The 21,867-nt window shown below is 33.6% G+C and overlaps 1 protein-coding gene across 1 annotated transcript in view; it reads right to left on the reverse strand.

Moving 5' to 3' along the window:
- The window catches only part of LOC128188604 (eIF-2-alpha kinase activator GCN1-like), a 143,046-nt gene that overhangs the window by 49,549 nt on the left and 71,630 nt on the right, over positions 1–21,867 (reverse strand). The window contains exons 18-22 of the mRNA XM_052859768.1: positions 20,733–20,916; positions 12,545–12,669; positions 12,286–12,464; positions 11,672–11,768; positions 11,419–11,538 (exon numbers count right to left, since the gene is read on the reverse strand). Coding sequence (XP_052715728.1) covers positions 11,419–11,538; positions 11,672–11,768; positions 12,286–12,464; positions 12,545–12,669; positions 20,733–20,916 — 705 coding nt within the window. The remainder of the gene's footprint in view (positions 1–11,418; positions 11,539–11,671; positions 11,769–12,285; positions 12,465–12,544; positions 12,670–20,732; positions 20,917–21,867) is intronic.

Genomic DNA, 21,867 nt, shown 5'->3' on the forward strand with positions numbered 1-21,867 from the left:
GATAATAAGAGTGCAATGTGCAAGACTCTAATGATAGAAGAATGACCCCCCCCCCCCCTCCAAGGAGCCAGAACCCATGCCTTAGGTGTCATGTAATTTAAAATTTAAGAAGTCAGCTTTATGGTATTTCTTAATAAGCAGTCGGTTTCAATTCAGTTCAAACATTAACACTATTTGACTTTCTTAGCCCAACCCTAGGGTCAAAACCCTGGGGGATATGAAATTAACAATTTTCACAGAGAGCTTTATTGTCTTTTTATATATGCAATCAATTTTCATGCAGTATTAGCAGAAGATAAAAAGAAGATTTTTAAATATCATACATATCACAATGTATCATCTTTGCTAGCCAAGGGTTTTTGGTCAACTCCGCTCCCCATAAACCCTTGGCAGAGCTTATATGAAAACTTGATGATACGGTGGGGCTATCTAGCAAATAACTTGAGTTGCGCTCCTTGCAAATTCACATTTGGATCAAATGAAATAACAGGTTAATAATATTTTGTTTCAAAACTTACTTTTTTCTAATTATTTTATGCAGAGAGTGCATTGTCACTAATTCCCAATCAAATGCACTACATTCAAATATTGCTTTAGCGTAAAATCTTCATATTAACTAAATTTTCAAAAATGGCGTATTTGAAGCATTTTACAATGCCTATATTTCTATTTCTTAGACAATGTGACTGTCAAATTCTTAATAATCATAAAGTCCATTAGCTCTAAATCAGGAATATCCGTCACAGCACACGAGTGCATGCACATTTATTTGTATATTTATAACCAAAGTTGTCCGATCCAAGGTATGTGTCCGATGCATGGTTAACTCACCCTACCGGTATTTTTTGAAAGAATTTCTAGGAAATCGCATTATTTTGCACATATAGTGTTGCCTTACTTTTCATGCACATTGAACACAAGTGTTATTCATACAGAGTGCATAACATCTGCAGCTTTTAGAAAACCCCAGCGGCACTACATCAAACACAGTAGCTAAATGATAGTAAATCCAAGAAAGTAACATCGTTTCCATCCGTTCCTACAAAAACTCTCCATTTCAAAGATCCATGTGATCATTGACATTGCTCGATCTGCCACAGTGTGTGGTTTGCGAATGTGCGATGTTACAACACACACAGGAAAACGGTCAACAATTATTGAGGATTTTTGAAGTATCTGTGCCTGGATTACAGTCTGTCTTGTTTCGTCGTTCATTGGATATTCCTGGCCAGTGCAGTGCTTGTCTTGTTATAAATTTTTTGTTCAAAACGTGTTTCTACACTCTCTTGGCCTTATATATAGGGGGTGTGTAGCCATGAGCAAAACAATAGAAAATGACAACTAATATGGCGGTAGTCAGAGATAAAAGGGAAATAATGCGTATTTATGAATTCATGTCAGCTTTATCAAACTTGAATCTACACTATCTGAAGTTGCTTTCACTAAAGTTACAGCTTTTCTAAGCAAATGGTTTTTAGAAGAAGATATCAAAAGATTTTTCTTTGCTTTCATGATTTGCTTTGACACAAGTTTCAGCTTCTCTGGCCAATTGGTTTCTGAGAAGAAAATTTTCAAAAACTTTTCTCCATATACTCCTATGTAAAAATTCTACCCCCAATGTGGCCCCATCCTACCCCCGGGGATCATGATGTTCACAACTTTGAATCTACTCTACCTGAGAATGCTTTTACACAAGTTTCAGCTTTCCTGGCTGATTGGTTTCTAAGAAGATTTTTGAAGACTTTTCTCTATATATTTCTAGGTAAAATTTCGACCCCCCCCCCCCCCATTGTGGCCCAATTCTACCCCCCGGGGTTATGATATTCACAACTTTGAATCTACACTCCCAGAGAATGCTTCAACATAAGTGTCAGCTTCGCTGCCTAATTGGTTTCGGAGAAATGTTTCTATGTAAAATTTTGCCCCCTACTGTGGCACAATCCTTCTCCTGGGGGTCCTGATTTTCACAACTGTGAATCTACACTACCTGAGAATATTTCCACATAAGTTTCAGCTTTTCTGGCTTATCGGTTTCTGAGAAGAAGGTTTTTAAAGAATTTACTCTTTATATTCCCTTATAAAAATTCGACCCCCGATTGTGTCCCACTCTACCCCCAGGGGTCATGATTTTCAAAACTTTGAATCTACACTACCAGAGGATGCCTCCACAGAAGTTTCAGCTTTCCTGGCTGATTGGTTCTTAAGTGGAAGATTCTTAAAGATTTACTCTATATATATTCCTATGTAACCCCCCCCCCCCCCCCCCCCCCCCCCAAATTTTGGCCCAATAAGGGATAATGATTTTCACACTTTTGAATCTCCACTACCTGAAGATACTTCCACATAAGTTTCAGCTTTTCTGGCCTAATGGTTCTTGAGAAGATTTTTGAAAATTTCACGAACATTTTTAATAATTCCTAATTATCTCCTCTTGTAAAAGGACGCGGTCCTTAATTTTCATAACTTTGAACCCCTCTGCCCAAGGGTGCTTTGTGCCAAGTTTGGTTGAAATTGGCTCAGTGGTTCTGGAAAAGATGTTGAAAATGTAAAAAGTTTACAGATGGACAGACAGATGAAGGACAGGCAAAATGTGATCAGAAAAGCTCACTTGAGCTTTCAGCTCAGATGAGCTAAACAAAGAAGTCCATGGGCCACATAGCTCACCAGAATATTACTTCCTGCAGTTTTTGCACATGTGTAAACTCTTTAAAGATAAAAAATTTCATACGTTTACTAAGATGAATATCAGTTTAAAAATCTGCACCCACTGTGGGCCTACTTTATCATGTGTAATCATAATTTGAACATGTTGAATCTACACAATAAAAGGAAGCCAATATTTTATTTCATTAATATTTTGTTCAGAGGTCAGGCAAAACATATCTAGTTTAGGCCAGCATTTTTTTATTTTTAGGTTTTCAAACAACAAAATGATAAAGTTCCGTAGGAGGAGGAAATAAAAAAAAAATAAAAATCTCTTCTGACCTACAATTTTTTTATTTTTAGGTTTACGAACCACAAAATTGTAAAGTTCTGTAGGAGAAAAAAAAACTTTTATGACATCATATTTATTCTAATAATATAATGAATGACAACTTCATGATAGTGTTGTGTAACTGCATCAAGTGTAGCATGTGAAAAGTATGTCATCTGTGTAACATACATGTATCACTGAAATAGTACAATAGAATATTAGACATACAGCTTTGATATTACATGTACATATAGCAATGTCAGGGGTGTGCAATTACAAAATTTGGCCACCAAGTTACTAGCCCAAGATTCAAAGTTACTAGTCAGACTATTGTCGGACATGTCAAAATTTATAAAATCACTGCAACTATATGTGTGCATGTATTTTATCCCGTTGAATTTCCATGTACAAAGTACAACTATGCAATTAATTATGTAATGGTAAATTTTAATTAAAAATAACGGAAAATGCACGAACAATAATATGCAAAATATGATTTTTTTTTAAATTCACTTGGCAGGTCACTTTAAAATGTGTTCATGAGAATAGTTATAGTTACTGCAGAAATTTATAATATCTCTAATACATCTCTCTCTCTCTCTCTCTCTCTCTCTCTCTCTCTCTCTCTCTCTCCGTAAAATATTTTTTTTTTAAAGCCAATGAATACATATGCCAATTCAACACAAAAAGAAAGGGAATCATTTTACAGTGATGTACTTGAAAACAGCTGCACAGGTAACTATCGAAGCCATGTTCAGTGAGGTGTGACTATCTCGTCTAGCCACTGGTCAACACTGTCGGTAAAACTTCAAAGTATGAAACTTACAGCAGAGTGTTTGTAGAAGCTTCTCTGAAGAATGTAGCACGAGAAAAAGATGCGTAAGAAATTTTTAGGCTATCATGACACAAAAAGAGCATATTTTATGCCTGTGTGATAACAATGACGATACACTTTTTCTACTAGGAAAACTTTGCTGTCGGGGAGAAAAAAAAGATCTTTTTTGTAATTTTATTTTTTTTCTAAAAACTCAGAAAACCGAGCGGCGGGTTTGTAAACCTAAAAATAAAAAAATGCTGGCCTTAAAGAGACAGTACAGCTGAAAACACATGTGTGAATAACATCAGATAAACCCATTGTATTGTTAGGAAATAAGAAATAACGTTGGTTGTAATAGTTGAAATACATAAAAATCCCTTTCACGTACCTTATTAACGTAATAACGAGCTTCCGGATTTTTATAAGAGATGGGAAACATGGCTTTTTCTTCTTAATAGACTTCACTGAACAATTATAGCAGACTCTGACTGTATAGAGATGATATAAAACTCTAAATCAATTTCTTTAAAGGTAGTACAAACCAGAATAATCTTATATCATTTATTTGTACCATGTGGACTTTGATTGACACGACTACAGTCATCATGGTATACGAGGTCAAAGGGACTCTCTAAACGGAACACATCACCACTTTCTCTATAATTTATTGATGGTTTACCAATTTCGGTTCATTTTAAAATGAACAGACATAAATATGTCAAATAAACCCCCAAGGGGCCTCATTTAAAAAATGAATTTAGGTTGTAGGAACTCTTATGATATACACGCAAAATACATGCTTATAAAATAATAATTGTGGTTTTTTTTAAAACTTTGAACAGTTATTACCTGGGAGAAGTAGAAATAACATATTTTTATCAACAAACATGTCCAGGAGAATCTTTGCGAGCCCTGCATGTGTTTTGTTTACAATAAATACGCATGCGTATTAGTATAGAAGGCGAAACCCTGTAACACGTGGTGATGTATTTATGTGATAGGTTATACCTAATTATTAATTTTAATGAAATAATTAGATTTATTTTATTGAGATATTTGTAATTTTCTGAAAGTATATATATTTATGAGTAATACAAAAATACCGAACCCGTTCGAAAAAAATTTTCAAGTTGGTTTTTTTATAAGATGCGCCGTACTGTCTCTTTAAATGATGAAAATACTGTAAAAAGGTGGTTACTATTTACCTGCAATAATTTTTGTTTGGTGCATTGATATTTATGAAAATAAAATTGAACTTAAATAAATGTAATTTTCATTTTCCACATCTAAGTGAATATTTTTTTTGTATTTATTTAAGAAGCTAAGTTCTAAGAATATATCTAGCTGCAGATCTGTAGCTCTCTGGTTGAAAAAATTCAGATAGACAAACCAGAGAGCTACAGTTCCAAGCGTTGTAAAAACCTCCGATTTACGCCGCCGTTTTTGTGTCGCTCGCTTCGAGAATTATATCCGACTTTAAAAGCATTCAACCGCCTAAAAAATTGGATTTATTAATTAAACATATAGTTTACCCTAACTCTGCTAACTTTGTTTTCCTTTCAATGGTTCACAACGGCCATCCTTCGCCTTGGAATGTCATCGTTTTAAAAAACTCGCCTTATGACAACCATGTTTACCTAGTAGCGAGATCTCGGGTGCGTCGATTTACCCAAATGGACCCAAATGAACCCAAATGGCGATTAAAGTGGAAAACAATTATAATAAAATCCTCATAATTTAGGGAAATTTGGAAAAATAAAAGCCGAAGGTCCAAAACAATAATTAAAATTATTTCAGTATATCTTTAAAAATTGTTTTTGAAAAATAAAGATGAGCATTTTATCTCGATTTGTAAAAGTATATAATGTATGTAATTATATTCAAATAATATAAATATATATATTATATAAAAATAAAACAACTTTTTAAAATAATTTTAAAATTGTGAACCATTGAAAGGAAAACAAAGTTAGCAGAGTTAGGGTAAACTATATGTTTAATTAATAAATCCAATTTTTTAGGCGGTTGAATGCTTTTAAAGTCGGATATAATTCTCGAAGCGAGCGACACAAAAACGGCGGCGTAAATCGGAGGTTTTTACAACGCTTGGAACTGTAGCTCTCTGGTTTGTCTATCCGAATTTTTTCAACCAGAGAGCTACAGATCTGCAGCTAAGAATATATCATGCCGATGAGATACATTTCATTTTCACAGCTCTCATTATGTGAAAGTTATTAAAGATTGACGGACAGAGGATTGCCAGATAGTCTGGAAGCCAGTACGCAGTGTTTGAACTCTGTGGCAAAGGTCGCAAGGGCTACAGTCAACAACTTAATTGGTCTTTCCTTAAATAGTTGTTTACCTGGTATGAACTTGTTTACCTGGTGTAGACTTGTGTGACTTTTTATAACCTTACTCACTTAATCGATGAAGATATTCGACTGGAAAATGTTGTCACGTGATATATGTTAAAAAGCTATATACAGGTAACTCTCGATAGCTCGAAGTCCATGGGACCGAGGAAAAACTTCGAGGTTTCAAGAGTTCGAGTTTTCAAGAGTACGGAATTTTCCGGGTTGACCGACGGGTTTTAAAATTAGTCTTACCGGATGTTATGATTAAGCCATTTATTTAGGGCTTACCTAACGCACGTGCTTAAACAATGTTTTCTTTTCAGTAAAATATACAGAACTAAAACTAAATACAAACAACTATTGAATAAATTCATCATAATTATTTATTTTATGCATCATATTAAGACCAGATTGTTCAGTACTACTGGACTTTGAGACGATCGACTTGTCATAAATGTGATAACTGAGATCCATTGTTCCCACTGTACGGGTCCTTCCGGATCCCCAGCTGTAAGAACTTGTTCAGCAATAATCATTATAATGATAATGATGCTCATTAACATAATTTTTACAGTTTTATAATTCTAAAATTTGACCATGGCTCAATATCATTGTTCTGTCTCAATTAATTTCTCAATTTCTTTGGGTCTCCAAATTATCGTAAAACGGTTGGTGTTAATTATAGATTGGGTATCGGTATGGTCAATCATCAAGCAATTATCACCTTGCAGGACAAGTGTCACCTGAATAAACAACCTCTGACACGAGTCCCGCGTCTAACTCCTGGAGCCATTTAAATGACCAAGTAGGTGTTAATTAGGTATAGCGCTTGGATATACACGGCGACTTCGAGGTATCGAGAGTAAACAAGAGGCCCATGGGCCACATCGCTCACCTGAGGAACAAAAGGTATGATAAAGTCAGCTTAATGGAGTCATAATACAAACAATCTGGACAATTTACAATAATACATGTAGATCCTGTATAAATATATTCCATTTTTCCCCCTTGGAACTCGGATAGCCCTGATTGCTGCCAACATTTACAAGAGCAGACTTTAATCACCACTCCTGCACATATATAGGGACTCATCGTTAGCAGGCAGGGATGACCACACACCTACGCAACTCAACAGGTACCAAGCAGGGAGTGCCGCACACATGCGCTAGAAAGGCCAGAACACCAGCAGGGATGACCATACACTAGTTCTTCGCTACAACCACCACCAATACAAGCAGGTATGACCGCACACATCAATGTGATACAGGGCAGGAATGACCACACACTCTGTATTGTAGGTTAGAAAACACAAACATTAGACAGAGCAGGGATATTCACACACTCAATCTATCCGTACCTGTTCAAGTTTAACCTCAAACAGTCGCTTTTAGAAATGCAATAGACACTGTCCCTATATATGTGGCGGCCTAAAATAATTCATAGTATCTAAAAATTGGAAATCAAAAATAAACAAACTAATCTGGCCTAACCCAAAACTACTTATGCAGAACAACTTATATACATTGAATATTTATTATTGTATAAAAATAATCATCACAGTAATTGGTTATCAGTGGATGCATTAATTAAAATAATCAAGAATCAATAAATCAAGGGCAATAACTCAATACAGTAATACAAAAAGATTCTAATGAAAAAATAGCTGCCTGCTTCAATTTATAGTCATATCACATGTTGAGTATTGCAGTTCTCAAAAAGATCCTTTACAATTGTTTATATATGGGATATTTAGCTACATCAAACTCTGAACCTTCTTGTGAGGCCGAAGAATTGTCCTGGAGCCAAAGTCTTAACAATCATCTTGCTGATTAGTATCTCAGGAGAAGATTTTTAAAGATTTACTCTATATATATCTATGTAAAATTTTAACACCCCCCCCCAATGTGGCCTCACCCTACCCCCAGGGATCATGATTTTCACAACTTTGAATCTACACTACCTGAGGATGCTTCCACACAAGTTTCAGCTTTCCTGGCTGATTAGTTTCTGAGAAGAAGATTTTTAAAGATTTACTCTATACATTCCTATGTAAAACTTCGACCCCCCATTGTGGCCCCACCCTACCCCCGTGGGTCATGATTTTCGCAACTTTGAATCTACACTACCTGATGATGCTTCCACACAAGTTTCAGCATTCCTGGCTGTTTAGTTTCTGAGAAGAAGATTTTTAAAGATTTACTCTATATATTCCGAAGTAAAACTTCGACCCCCCATTGTGGCCCCACGCTACCCCGGGGGACATGATTTTCACAACTTTGAATCTACACTACCTGAGGATGCTTCCACACAAGTTTCAGCTTTCCTGGCTGTTTAGTTTCTGAGAAGAAGATTTTTAAAGATTTACTCTATATATTCCTATGTAAAACTTCGACCCCCCATTGTGGCCCCACCCTACCCCCGGGGGGTCACGAATTTCACAACTTCGAATCTACACTACCTGAGGATGCTTCCACACAAGTTTCAGCTTTCCTGGCTTTCTGGTTCTTGAGAAGAAGATTTTTGAAAATTTCTCGAAATTGTTCATTAATTTCTAATTATCTCCCCTTGAAAACGAGTGTGACCCTGAATTTTCACAACTTTAAATCCCCTTTGCCTAAGGATCATTTGTGCCAAGTTTGGTTGAAATTGGCCTAGTAGTTCTTGAGAAGATGTTGAAAATGTGAAAAGTTTACGGACAGACGGACGACAGACAAAATGTGATCAGAATAGCTCACTTGAGCTTTCAGCTCAGGTGAGCTAAAAACTATAGATTATGAATAACGGGACTGCAATTTGACTTCGAGAGATCAAGGGTTTCGAGAGATCAAGAGTTCGAGAAATCAAGAGTAAATTTGCTTAGTTATATAGGGAAAAAAAATCGAGACCCTAGACTCACTTCGAGCGATCGAAGTTCGAGCCATTGAGAGTTACCTGTAATTCAATGTATTATCAGGCATACAGGTATCACTTTTGTACTAATTAAGGCCCATCAATTATTTTCATCTTTTCTCAAAAACAACAAATGGCTACAAACCAAGATGATTTTCTGCTGCAATATTTTCTTAAAAATAATGATAATGCAGATATCCTCATAATTATAATGTGTCAGAACTGTTTAAAAGATGTTGTTTTAACTTAATAAATTACTCATTTGAAAACTACCAAAATTGTTGCAATTTAATTCATATAATTCATCAAATGAGAAGGGACCCCACGAAATAGTAATAGTAGATCATCCTTTTGATTTTTCTGTACACAAGTATTTAATGTTTAGTAAGACAATTCTTAAGATCAAGAAACATTTCAGCGTCAGTCTTAACTTATCCAATATGTTTAATTTCATTTTTTTTTAATGTATTCATACATTATATACCGTATTTTTCAGACGATTAGTCGGTATTTTTTTTCTCTGAACCAGAGCACCTGACTTATCGTCTTGTTCGACTTGTCTATAAAGGGTTGAGGTCAGAAAATTGTTAAAAATAGCATTAAAAATCTTGGTTTTAATCATCTTGAGTTGGCTGTGTGATTGAAAATTACGTTGTTGAATTCACTGTTCATCTTTAATAATTATCATCTCATCTGTTAACACTAAAATACATAATAATAACAGTTATTAAAATATGGTACACTGTCTTTAATCAATTAAAAGTTTTACCGTTCCGTTTTTATAAACACATCGTCACATGGTTCCATATATCACTAGTGGGAAGATAACATTGCGCAGTAAAATTGAAACCAAATTTGAATGGAAAAAAATATTGCAGTAGGTCTGGGGAATGTTTTTTAAGTTTTATTATTTTATTAGTGGAAAATATAAATAAGAAATATTTTATAGTCAAATTCAATCTTAAAATATGTAATCGGCAATATTCAATACTACTGTTTATACAATAGGCTGACATCGGTTGTGTTAATAATCTTGTCCTAAGGCTGAGATCTTTACGGCAATTTCACTCCATGTATATAAAGAGGGCCGTTATAAGAGTGATTATATAGTTCATTGATTAATTACTGTCCAATTCTTTGATTATTGTTAAATAAAATTTTTAGGAAACGTATGTATGTCGTATATATTGTCATTTTCAAGTCGCACAAATGATCGGTCTATTTCTAACAGTGTCTATGTAAAACAATAGCGTGTAACTGCATTACTGGATACAAAGTAAACAAGTTTCATCAAATCATAGTAATTGCTAAGCTTTCTGCACTTGAGATCCCCCTTTGAAGTCTTGACACTAGACAGGTGCATGCCTCTGACACCGGAAATTGTTAAACAAACATTGACCACGCGCCGAGTCAACAGGTGGCTGGTTACGTAATGGCGAATACACTGGCGATGGCCAGAGTGGATAATTATTTTAATGCATGGGAATAAAATATTTCTGATAAAAGTAAGTTTAGTTTTGCATAACACGCGATATCGGGAATTGTTTAAAATGCAAGCGACTTTGTAGAAGTTGCCAATATTTGAAAATATGATGCGTAAGTATAAAGTGTAATTGTTTAAATGTTAATCATTAATAATAATTGGTAGCAATATCGGGGACATCGTGGCATCATACACTGATAATGTTACTGAAGTTTTATACGCCATTTTGAAGTGATAAGATCAAAGCATGGTCTGAATCGACGTATCGTAGGATTTTGTTAAAATTTTGGCTAAAAATGAGCAATTTGACTAGTCGTCCGCATCGACGATTCGTCGGGAAAATACCGTATATAAAATGTTTTGTGATTGAGTTAGCCAAGTGACATGCACAATATCAGTTTATGCACTTCTGTGTATTTTGGAGGCATTAGTCCTACCCTATGACCCAATTACAACATTTTTATTTTGAAAATAAATGTAAACAAATGGCATTAATTTGGCATAGTTATTAACTAATTACAGGTTACCAACTAATTATAATATGAACAAGAAAAGACATATATATCGGTTGTAATTTTCAATGCACCGTATGTGTTTGCATCACCGGTATTTATTATCTCTACAGATAAGACAGTCGCGAATGATTAATCATAACAGGGTTTAACTGCTAGAGGCTGTGAAAACATCTTTTCAATTACAAAAACATCGTTTTATTGTCTTTGGAGTTTATTTACACAATTATGAACTCGGAATACATGGCTCCTTTAAATTTTCTTTCAGAGGAAATTCCGGCGAAGTTACCAATCAAAAATCTATTATCTCAACCAAAGTCACCTCCCCCCTTGTTTGGTCCTTGCTGAAACTCAATTAGAAATTAATTATAAAAGGGGAAAATCCCTACCTTTGTAAGCCTCTTTCTGATTTCAGCCTCCTTTTCCTTCTGAGCTTGCAGCATTTCTTCCTGTTTCTTGGAAAGTTTGATTGGCTCTTTTGGTTTTTTCCCCTTTTTCTTCTCTAACTCCTACAGAACACATTACGTGATACATACTATGTGATTGATAAAAACATCTATTAAACAGTAGCAGTAACACTTAATGAACATAAAATATTAGCTGACAAGTTGAATAATAAGATGGACTAAGTATTAAAAAAACCTTTTTGAGTTCTAGTTCAGCCATTTGATCTTCATACGTGTACAGCTTGTTCTCCCTTTTAATGTTGGCACCAGAGCTGTCAGAACACTTTTCAAACCTGAAAATAATTCAGGATACAGATGAGAATCATCTGTATAACACTAACAGCACCATAAAACTACATGAACATACATGAAAAAAAATGACAATAACAAACTGTCAACCATCTCAAAAATCCATAAAGCAAAATACAAATTCAAAGCAGAGCAACACGGACCTCTAAAAAGATAGAGGTAGGATCAAGTGCCATGGAGGAGGGAGCATCCTCTGCTGACCGGTCACACCCGCCGTGTGCTCTATGTCGTAATCAGGGATAAAACGGAAAAGTCCGTAGACAATTAGGTGATTAATTATGGTCTAACAATTAGTATGAAAAACGTCAGTCAGCATGCGACCCAGTGGAAGATTGTATTTGCTGACAAGGTCGTTGTATTGACCATAGAACTTACGAAAAGATGACTTCAAACGAGACTGTTGATAGTCCTGTTTTATCAACTTGTTTGTCAGTAGCTTGCCTATGTATATCCTCTATATCCCCTGATGCCTGTTACAAACAATCCTTAATATTTACTCACTGCTGGATGAGTGACTTGTCGTAGAGCTCTCCCTCGGGACAACAGAACACTCCGTACTCGTTCAGGGTCACCAGTAACAGCTCGCTCTGACCCAGAATACCTGTACTGTAGGCCACAACTCTCCGCAGAACAAGGTCAGCCCCAATCCGTGCAAAAGTGCTCAACGCATTCTGTGTGTTCTGAAACAAAGATCAAAATGGATTTAAAGCCAAACATTGAAAACCACACATAACGAATTCTAAAAAAGAAATTTAATTACCTCATCAAGTTGTTTGTCTATTAGAACACATTCCATGCATCTGTCTGCATTCTTCAACAAAAACTGTCTGGCATCAAGTTTTAACTGATACAGAATATCAGTCCATGCTGAACTGTTTGAAAAAACTGTAATAAAAAAACCCAGATATTTTATTGTATAAACATCTAATGTATAAATTTGATTACAATAAACACCTTATATGAAACTTTCTATTTTACCTAATCTATAAACAATTTGAAAATTTTATCTTTTCTCAATAATAAAATATATACCAAAAAAATAATCAAAGCCCTGAAGGGCCATAATGGCTAATGGTTTGATAAGACTATATTTACATGTATCGAGTATGATTTCCTCTATTTCTTACGGAAACTTTAGTTTATTTATAGCTCTATAGAAAGTAACTAATTAATTCATAGCTCTATAAAAACTAACAGGACCAATATTAACATGCCTTGTTTATTGATTGGTCGAACTTTAGTGACCGAAACAGACAGGATTGAAATCTAGAAGCCTCTTTTATCTTTTGCTTGAAACCACCATTGATTTAAGGAAAATCATGGACTGCATGAAATAATTATGATGATGTCAGACTCAACCAACAACTGAAGTACATTAACAGTAAATTAATTCAATGATATAAGACACAAAAACACTTTAAATCAACATGCTCTCAAATATCAGTATACCTTGTATTCCTACGCACTATGAATTGGTACGAAAATGTCATGACGCTACAGTTCTCTTCCCTTCTTTTCATACTTGACTTAAACATGGCACTGTTGCCATTTCAGTGTTTTCCCCAGAAAATTTTTGATGCATGGGGGGGAAGTTTGGCAGAGTTGGTGTGCGGTGCGATGTAACAGCGCCACAACCAGCGCAGCATCACTGCGCGTAAAAATGGTATGACCATATGATAAAATGTACTGCATGTTATTTACAATAATTAATGCATTCTCATGAAATCTACATCAACAAGTATTATTTCATTTTATTTGTAATTCATACATGTATATTTATCCATATTTTTTTTCTGTTTTTTTTCTAGCAAAACTAATAGCATTTTTTTTTCAAAATCAACTTTTTCAGGAGGCTGACCTTCACAAGCTTTTATAATAAATATAGATTTACAAGGCAGTTCTCACACCTTCTGGTTTTTTTTCCCTTTATAGAGAGATAACTGGGGAGGGGGGGGGGGGAGAGACAGGCAGAACTATGCAATTACAGCAAACTTGTTTCAGCTTTTTCTGGTAGGTTGATATTTTTTTTTTTAAATGTGGGGTTTACATAAAAGATTCTGTGATATTTTGACACCAAATTTAATTAAAATTAATAACTGCACTATTTCAACATCTACCAAGTAATCTTATGGGACGTATAGTCAATTGATAGCTCTGTAGAAACAGTCAGATTAAAATCTACATGTCCCGTTTATCGATTGGTCGAAATCTATACAGCGTCTGAAACTGACAAGAAACTGACAGGACACATCCTCTTTGTTGATTGGTCGAAACCAACAGCGACCTAAGAAAAATCACCGACCGCACAAAATAATCATGATGATGTCAGACTCAAAGTCTCACAGGAGATGATTTGGCTATTTCTTTTAGCTAACGTACTTATGCACATTAACAGTAATTAAGTGAATTTATTAACTTTTCACAATCAATTTATGAATTAGTTAAAAGGAATATGTTAATATAAACAATAAAATGCTTTCTTTGATGATTCATGCCAGTTATGAAGGTAGCGATCATTGCAGAAAAAATTAACATTTTTTCTGCAATGTCGCTACCTTCATATCCCGAATGAATCACCAAAGAAAGAACTTTTTTGATTTAATAACTTAGCAGTCGGTCTCTTTACACGACATGTGCACAAAGTCATTTTCAGAGGTATACAGTACGATGACTCTATATTATAGTCATGTGACATCACTTCCATGTATGACTTGCAATTAGGCCTAACTCTAATTTTTTTTTATTTGAGTACATTTCCTCAAGTTTCCAATATTTTTACAGCAAATAAACAGTTCAATCACAGCACAACCAACCTAACTTCATCGAGTGAACATTGTGCTATTTTAAGATCTTGGAAAATCCCCAACATTCGATAATGGCGGAGATGTCGAAGAAGGCACATTATATTAAAACAAGAACTAATCGCCCCTCTATTTAGGCATATTACCCCGATTTATAAACTCAGTTTCAATATATCTCAATCATAAGCTCAGTCCTTTAACCGTTAACCACGTGTGCCCCCTTGCTGAGATCGATGTTGATCGAAGATAGCAACGCTCTCTGCGGCGGGTGCAAATGTTTTTATGAAGATTGAACGGAATAACGACAATTTTACACAGGGCTCTACATTAACTTTTTTTCCTACTTGTCCATTCGGACAAGTGACCAAGATATTCACTTGTCCGAACTTCAACTTCACTTGTCCAAATATTTTTCAATATTAAAGATCAAATACTGTCAACTTGAAAACTACAGTTCTGTATTACTAAAATAAAGTCATTTATTGATTATTCTTGCCATAATTAATAACCTGACTTCTTAAATGGAAACTTCAAGTGTCTTTCCTAAATGTATTGGTTCCATATAACATTAAACATGATTTGTCAGCTGTAGCTTTGTCATGGCAGATTACAAGAAATTTTAAATTTAGCATCAGGTTTTAAAATACATGTAACTCTTATATTGATTTCTCAGCTGTTTTTTAAACTAAACATGGAAAGTCATCACAGTCTATCAATGATGAATGAAGCCTAAAATAAATTACATTTCTTTCCATAATCCTTAAGTTTATCTTTGTTACCTGTTCTTCCTTTCTTTTTGATAGCATGTGCGTTTGGTACTTTGTAAGAACTAAGATCCACACCTTTACAGTTCAATATTGAAAGTTGTTTGTAATTAGTGAACTTCAATCCCGATCAAGAGTAACTCAATTGCATTTCAATTTGAAGTCGGGATTGAAATTCAAAATAACTAATCGATAAACTTATAACGGGACTACGGATAAACTTATCACAAAACTTTCTTTACTTTTTAAAATGTTGGAGACTTCTTTACATAAAAATGAATGCACTTGTCCAGTCGGACAAGTGGCATGCAATATTCACTTGTCCGTATATTTTTTTAACTGGTACCGGACAAGCGGACAAGCGTTAATGTCGAGCCATGTTACATCTACTTTTTTTGCAATAAAATATGTATGCATAGCGGGAAGCATGGTGGCATTGTGTGATGCATGGCTGGGGTGGTACCGCTATGCAAAACCGGCCTGGGATAAACACTGCATTTAATATTCATTCGCGTTAGGTTTCGAGTTTATTTAAATTTAACAAAGTTAATTCATATTAGTTACAATAATGTAAGTGATTATTAACATATGGAAAAATATAAACTAGCTTAAAGATATTTATTACGAACAACAAACAGTAGACTTTACAACATTTGAATAGAATTATTTTGTGTCGCCCATGTTCAGATTATTGTGAACTCTTTGTCGAAAAGATTATCCGGTAACTAGATGGCGTTAAGCCATAAAAATTGGGAAAGAATGTATTTTTTCATTTTTTAAACCAGTGCAAATTATCTATTGGACAAAGAACAATAGTTTCCTGTTTAACTGAAGCCTAATTATGAAATGAAAATTGTGCAAAAACAATAGCATAAAATTACATTAATTCATTTATTTACATTCATCTATTGTTACCCAGCATAGGATGCCCAGTTTTTGGCAATACCTAAAGAGTCAACTTTTTCATAGCTACTCAAGATTACACAAAAGGTGGTTTAAAAATGCTGGATGTCCATAATTTCGTTTCTTCTCTCAAATGCTCATGGATTAAAAGGTTAACTCTCAAACACAAACCATGGATGGATATTTTTTTTGCAATTAACGGCAAAGATGTTACTATGAAAATGTTAGAGTTTGGGGATAATTTTATAAGAAAGATGATTAAACAAAATAATGTTTTTGGCAAGATGTTTTTCAATCATGGCACCAGGTAGTGAACATGTTAAACAAACAGCCTGGTTATATTAAGAAAAATATTATCAATGTTCCAATATGGCACAACTCTTGTATTACAGTTGCCAATAAATCTTTCTTTATTAATGTATTGTACCAACATGGTATAAAGATAGTTGGAGATTTCTTATCTGCAAATGGAGCTTTTTTGACATACCATAATTTTTTACATACGTTTAACTTGCCTGATGTATATGTCATGCAATACAACAGTATTATTAGCGCTATTTCAAAGTTTTTAAAATCAGTCTTTGTTGAAAGAGTAAATATTGAAAAAAATTGTACTCCTTTTTTACCAATGTATTTTGAAGTGATTTTATTGAATGAAAAATGTACCAAGGCAATTTATAAAATTTTGAACTATACTGAAGTGGTTCCAACTGCAATATCAAGATGGAATAATGAATTACCACTTGAAAAAAATTTGTGCATACAAGACTGTTTTAAACTAGAACTGTCCTAATGGGACTAATACCCCCGCTAGGCTAATTTCAAATGGGACAAATAATTGAATTGAATAATAATTAAGGTTTGGAACACATAAAAAAAAAAAATTCTAGAATTGTAAAAAAAAAAAAAAATAGTTAACAAAGAAAAATCAAAATTGTCAGAATTTCACTGTAAATACATATCTATAACAGCAATACATTTACAAATGTATGTATTTGATGATATATTTTTTTAATTTAATTGATTTAAAGAAAAACCAACAAAATGACAAAAACCCCTCCCTTTGCAGTGAATAGAAATACCGGCAGCCAAGCAATGCTCTTCTGTTGATAAAACTTTATATATCTTTCTTATAAGAGTCTTGACAGATGCAATTAGTTGTTTCAAATTTTCCTCACTTTCTCCTATGGCACAATTGAACTCCATATCAGAAAATTGATCCCATAGGACTATGATTTTCTTTGATGAGCTTGTTAAATTTAATAAACTCCCAAAACATTACCATAATTACCATACTATGTAAAAATATGTAAAAAAGAAAATTTAATATTACAAACAATTTTAAATTGCCAAAACACTACAATCATATCAGTAATTTTGAATTTCATTTAAATTAATGCCCAATAGGGTCACTTCATCAAATTACTTGACAAATAAATTTAAACAACCTCTAAAAATAGTTTAACTTCTTTATTAATAATTAAATTATTTATTTCCTTATAATGATAGACCTTTTGGTTTACATGAAACAGTTTTAAAATAGCCCCAAAACCATCACCCATTTTACAGATTATCAATTTCCCCTAAACACATGCTCCATCTGAACCATGGCTCAGATAATGGCTCCCTTGGGACAAATGAATTCAGCCACACTTGTCTTTGATGTTCTCATTAGCTCCTAAGAATTTATCATTGACAAACAAAAACTTTGCATTGTCAGTTGATAGAATACTTAAAAAAAATAATTTTTTTTTTATTAATTAAGACATAAAGACAAAAAACTCCATCTGGATGTATTTATATAAATATATTTTAGAGTGTTTTCTATTAATTAATTAATAAAATCTGTAAGGATTACCTCCCTTACTTTTCAACATTAGTGTACAATATATAGAATAAGGAAAATGAAAACTGTCATAAAATCATTAAATCTTGTCTGATCTTAAAAAAAATTGCAGGTGCACATCTTCAGATGGTGTTCAACATATGTACAAATTTTCAAACTGTTCCATGCAGTAATAAAAAATTCTATAAGGGGGACAAAGTTGCGTCTACAGACAGACGGACAGACGGACAGACAGACAGACGGACAGACAGACAGACGGACAGACAGACAGACGGACAGACGGACAGGGTGAAACCAATATACCCCCCTAAACTTCGTTTGCGGGGGTATAAATATGTTTTATGACAACAAATGATACATCTGTTCAATGGCTACAATACAGAGTTATACACAGAATTCTTCCTGTTAACTATTATTTTAAAAAAATCAAGATCATTGCAAATGATTGTTGTACTTTTTGTAAAGAAGAAACAGAAACAATACAACATGTATTCTTTAGTTGTACTAATGTTTTACCCTTGTGGAATGATCTTAGTATGTCTATACATAGAAAAACAACAAAGAGGGTTGGATTCAATGTTATCAATATATTATTTGGAGAAAATTCTCTAAGTGTAGACAATAAACCTGTGAACTTCATAATTTTATATACAAAACAATTCATATTTATATGTCTGAAGCAGAATAAGATTCCAAACTATGTTGATCTATTATATTATTTGAGTTTTAAATACAAGATAGAGAAATATGCATCAGTTCAAAAATTTCCACTTAGGAAATTTGAAAAATGCTGGTCACAGCGGGAAGATTTCTTTTGTTCATAATTGTATACCTATATTATACAGAAGTGGAATTTGCTACGAATATTATTATTTCATTTATTTATGTATTTTCTTTTTTTTAGCCAATTAATATACAACCTCTGGTTCATTTACTTTTGATTTTTGAATGAGTGTATGAATGAAAGTGGTATGAAAGAATGATTATAATATTTAAAAAAGAAGTTGACATCAGTTTAACAGTAATTATGTATGTTTGAATTTGATGAAAATGCAAATAAAAAAAAAAACTAGAACTGTCCTAATGGGACTAATACCCCCGCAAGGCTAATTTCAAATGGGACAAATAATTGAATTGAATAATAAAGGTTTGGAACACATACAAACAAATTTTTCTAGAATTGTAAAAAAAAAAAAAAATAGTTAACGAAGAAAAATTAAAATCAAAATTGTCAGAATATGTAAATACATATCTATAACAGTAATACATTTACAAATGTATGTATCTGATGATATATATTTTTTTAATTTAATTGATTTAAAGAGAAACCAACAAAACGACAATAACCCCTCCCTTTGCAGTAAATGGAAATACCGGTAGCAAGCAATGCTCTTCTGTTGATAAAACTTTCAATATCTTTCTAATAAGAGTCTTGACAGATGCAAATAGTTGTTTCAAATTTTCCTCACTTTCTCCTTTGGCACAATGGAAATCCATATCAGAAAATTGATCCCATAGGACTATGATTTTCTTTGATGAGCTTGTTAAATTAAATAGACTCCCAAAACATTACCATAATTACCATACTATGTAAAAATATGTAAAAAAGAAAATTTAATATTACAAACAATTTTAAAATTGCCAAAACACTACAATCATATCAGTAATTTTGAATTTCATTTAAATTAATGCCCAATAGGGTCACTTCATCAATTTACTTGACTAATAAATTTAAACAACCTCTAAAAATAGTTTAACTTCTTTATTAATAATGATACTATTTATTTCCTTATAATGATAGAACTTTTGGTTTACATATAGCCCCAAAACCATCACCGATTTTGCAGATTATCAATTTCCCCTAAACACATGCTCCATCTGAACCATGGCTCAGATAATGGCTCCCTTGGGACAAATGAATTCAGCCACACTTGTCTTTGATGTTCTTATTAGCTCCTAAGAATTTATCATTGACAAACAAAAACTTTGCATTGTCAGTTGATAGAATACTTATAAAAAATAAATTTTTTTTATTAATTAAGACATAAAGACAAAAACCTCAATCTGGATGTATTTATATAAATATATTTTTGAGTGTTTTAATACTATTAATTAATTAATAAAATCTGTAAGGATTACCTCCCTTACTTTTCAACATTAGTGTACAATATATAGAATAAGGAAAATGAAAACTGTCATAAAATCATTAAATCTTGTCTGATCTTAAAAAAAATTGCAGGTGCACATCTTCAGATGGTGTTCAACATATGTACAAATTTTCAAACTGTTCCATGCAGTAATGAAAAATTCTATAGGGGGGACAAAGTTGCGTCTACAGACAGACGGACAGACAGACAGACGGACAGGGTGAAACCAATATACCCCCCTAAACTTCGTTTGCGGGGGTATAAAAAACTTTTTCATAAGGCAGTGAGTATTAAACAGTTCCTAAGGTATAGAAAGGACAATATGTCCATGGTAGTCTGACCTTGACCTTGTGACCTTCAATCAAAGGGGTCCTCTACTCCTTAGGGGTACCAGTTTATCAAATTTAATCTCTGTCAACCTATTAGGATTTCTCAAAATGAGAGTCAGTATTTGCTACAGCTCATCTAGTGATCTCAAATGCTTTACCTATGGAGGGGTGGTGGGCTGACCTGACAGTTGCCATGGCAATGGTTTCTGCATCTTTGGGGTCCGCTTTGTCTACAGAGGTGATACTCATCAAGCCTCTAGCAAGAATCACTGGAGCAATGTACTTGGTTACTTCTGTGGCAACATTTTCTTTTTCATTGTCAACTATTTCTGGATCAATCAACTGAAACAAGGAAAAAAAATCAAATTAAAATGCACATGATTTTGGGATAGGTGGTTACATTAAAAAATCCAAGTACTGAAGTACTGACGGGAGTTGATTATATCTTAAAATCAACAATATGTTTTTTTGCTTGGCAAGTAGTTTATAATCTCTATTTGAATTACGCACATTTTTATAGTATGGATTCTCGAACTTTTCCGACAAGAATTTCGAGAAAACCTCTTATGAATCATGTTGTGTAATATTTAAAAATAGAATTGATTTCATCAACTGTGTATTGGTATTCAAAATATTTAAAAAAGTGTATGGATCCAACCAATAATGAACTCTAGTCTCGTTCAACCAGATGCTCAGCTGGTTTCGTTAATCTCCGACAAGTAAGAGATACCAGGTCACGTGATAGCTTGATGATGCAACCTCTAAATATAGACTGACTATCTGCTTGTCGGAGTTGTACGGAGACAGCCGATGGTTGAACGAGACTATATAGAATTCTGGCGTAGGAATACATACGACTGCAAAAAACTTCTAAATTGTTCGTACTATTTAAAATCTGACTATTTCTTAGGTTTTCATAAATAAGTTTCCTTTAAAAAAATGCTCTAGCGTACATTACGTGGAATTTATTGATTATTTTCAAGAACTAACTCTTGTCAGCAGTGATGATTTGTGCTTAGGTCCAAAGACTGTTTCAGTTTCGGTTTGCCCGAGTAACTGCATAGGAGAGTTGATTAATATCAACTCCCAAAAATCTTAATGAACAGAACTGGTATTTGTACTTACAATATCATTTCTAAATATTATTGATGTTAAAATTTAACTGTACTAAGATAAAAGAAGGCACAGGTTTTATTGTGTAATTTTCAACAAACCATAATGTCGCGTGTAAAACACACACTTTTTTTCAGCCAAAATTTGATCAAAAGTGGGGGGTGCGTGTTGTACATAGAA

This window comes from Crassostrea angulata, chromosome 6 (genome assembly GCF_025612915.1).
Source record: "Crassostrea angulata isolate pt1a10 chromosome 6, ASM2561291v2, whole genome shotgun sequence".
Classification (NCBI taxonomy): domain Eukaryota; kingdom Metazoa; phylum Mollusca; class Bivalvia; order Ostreida; family Ostreidae; genus Magallana; species Magallana angulata.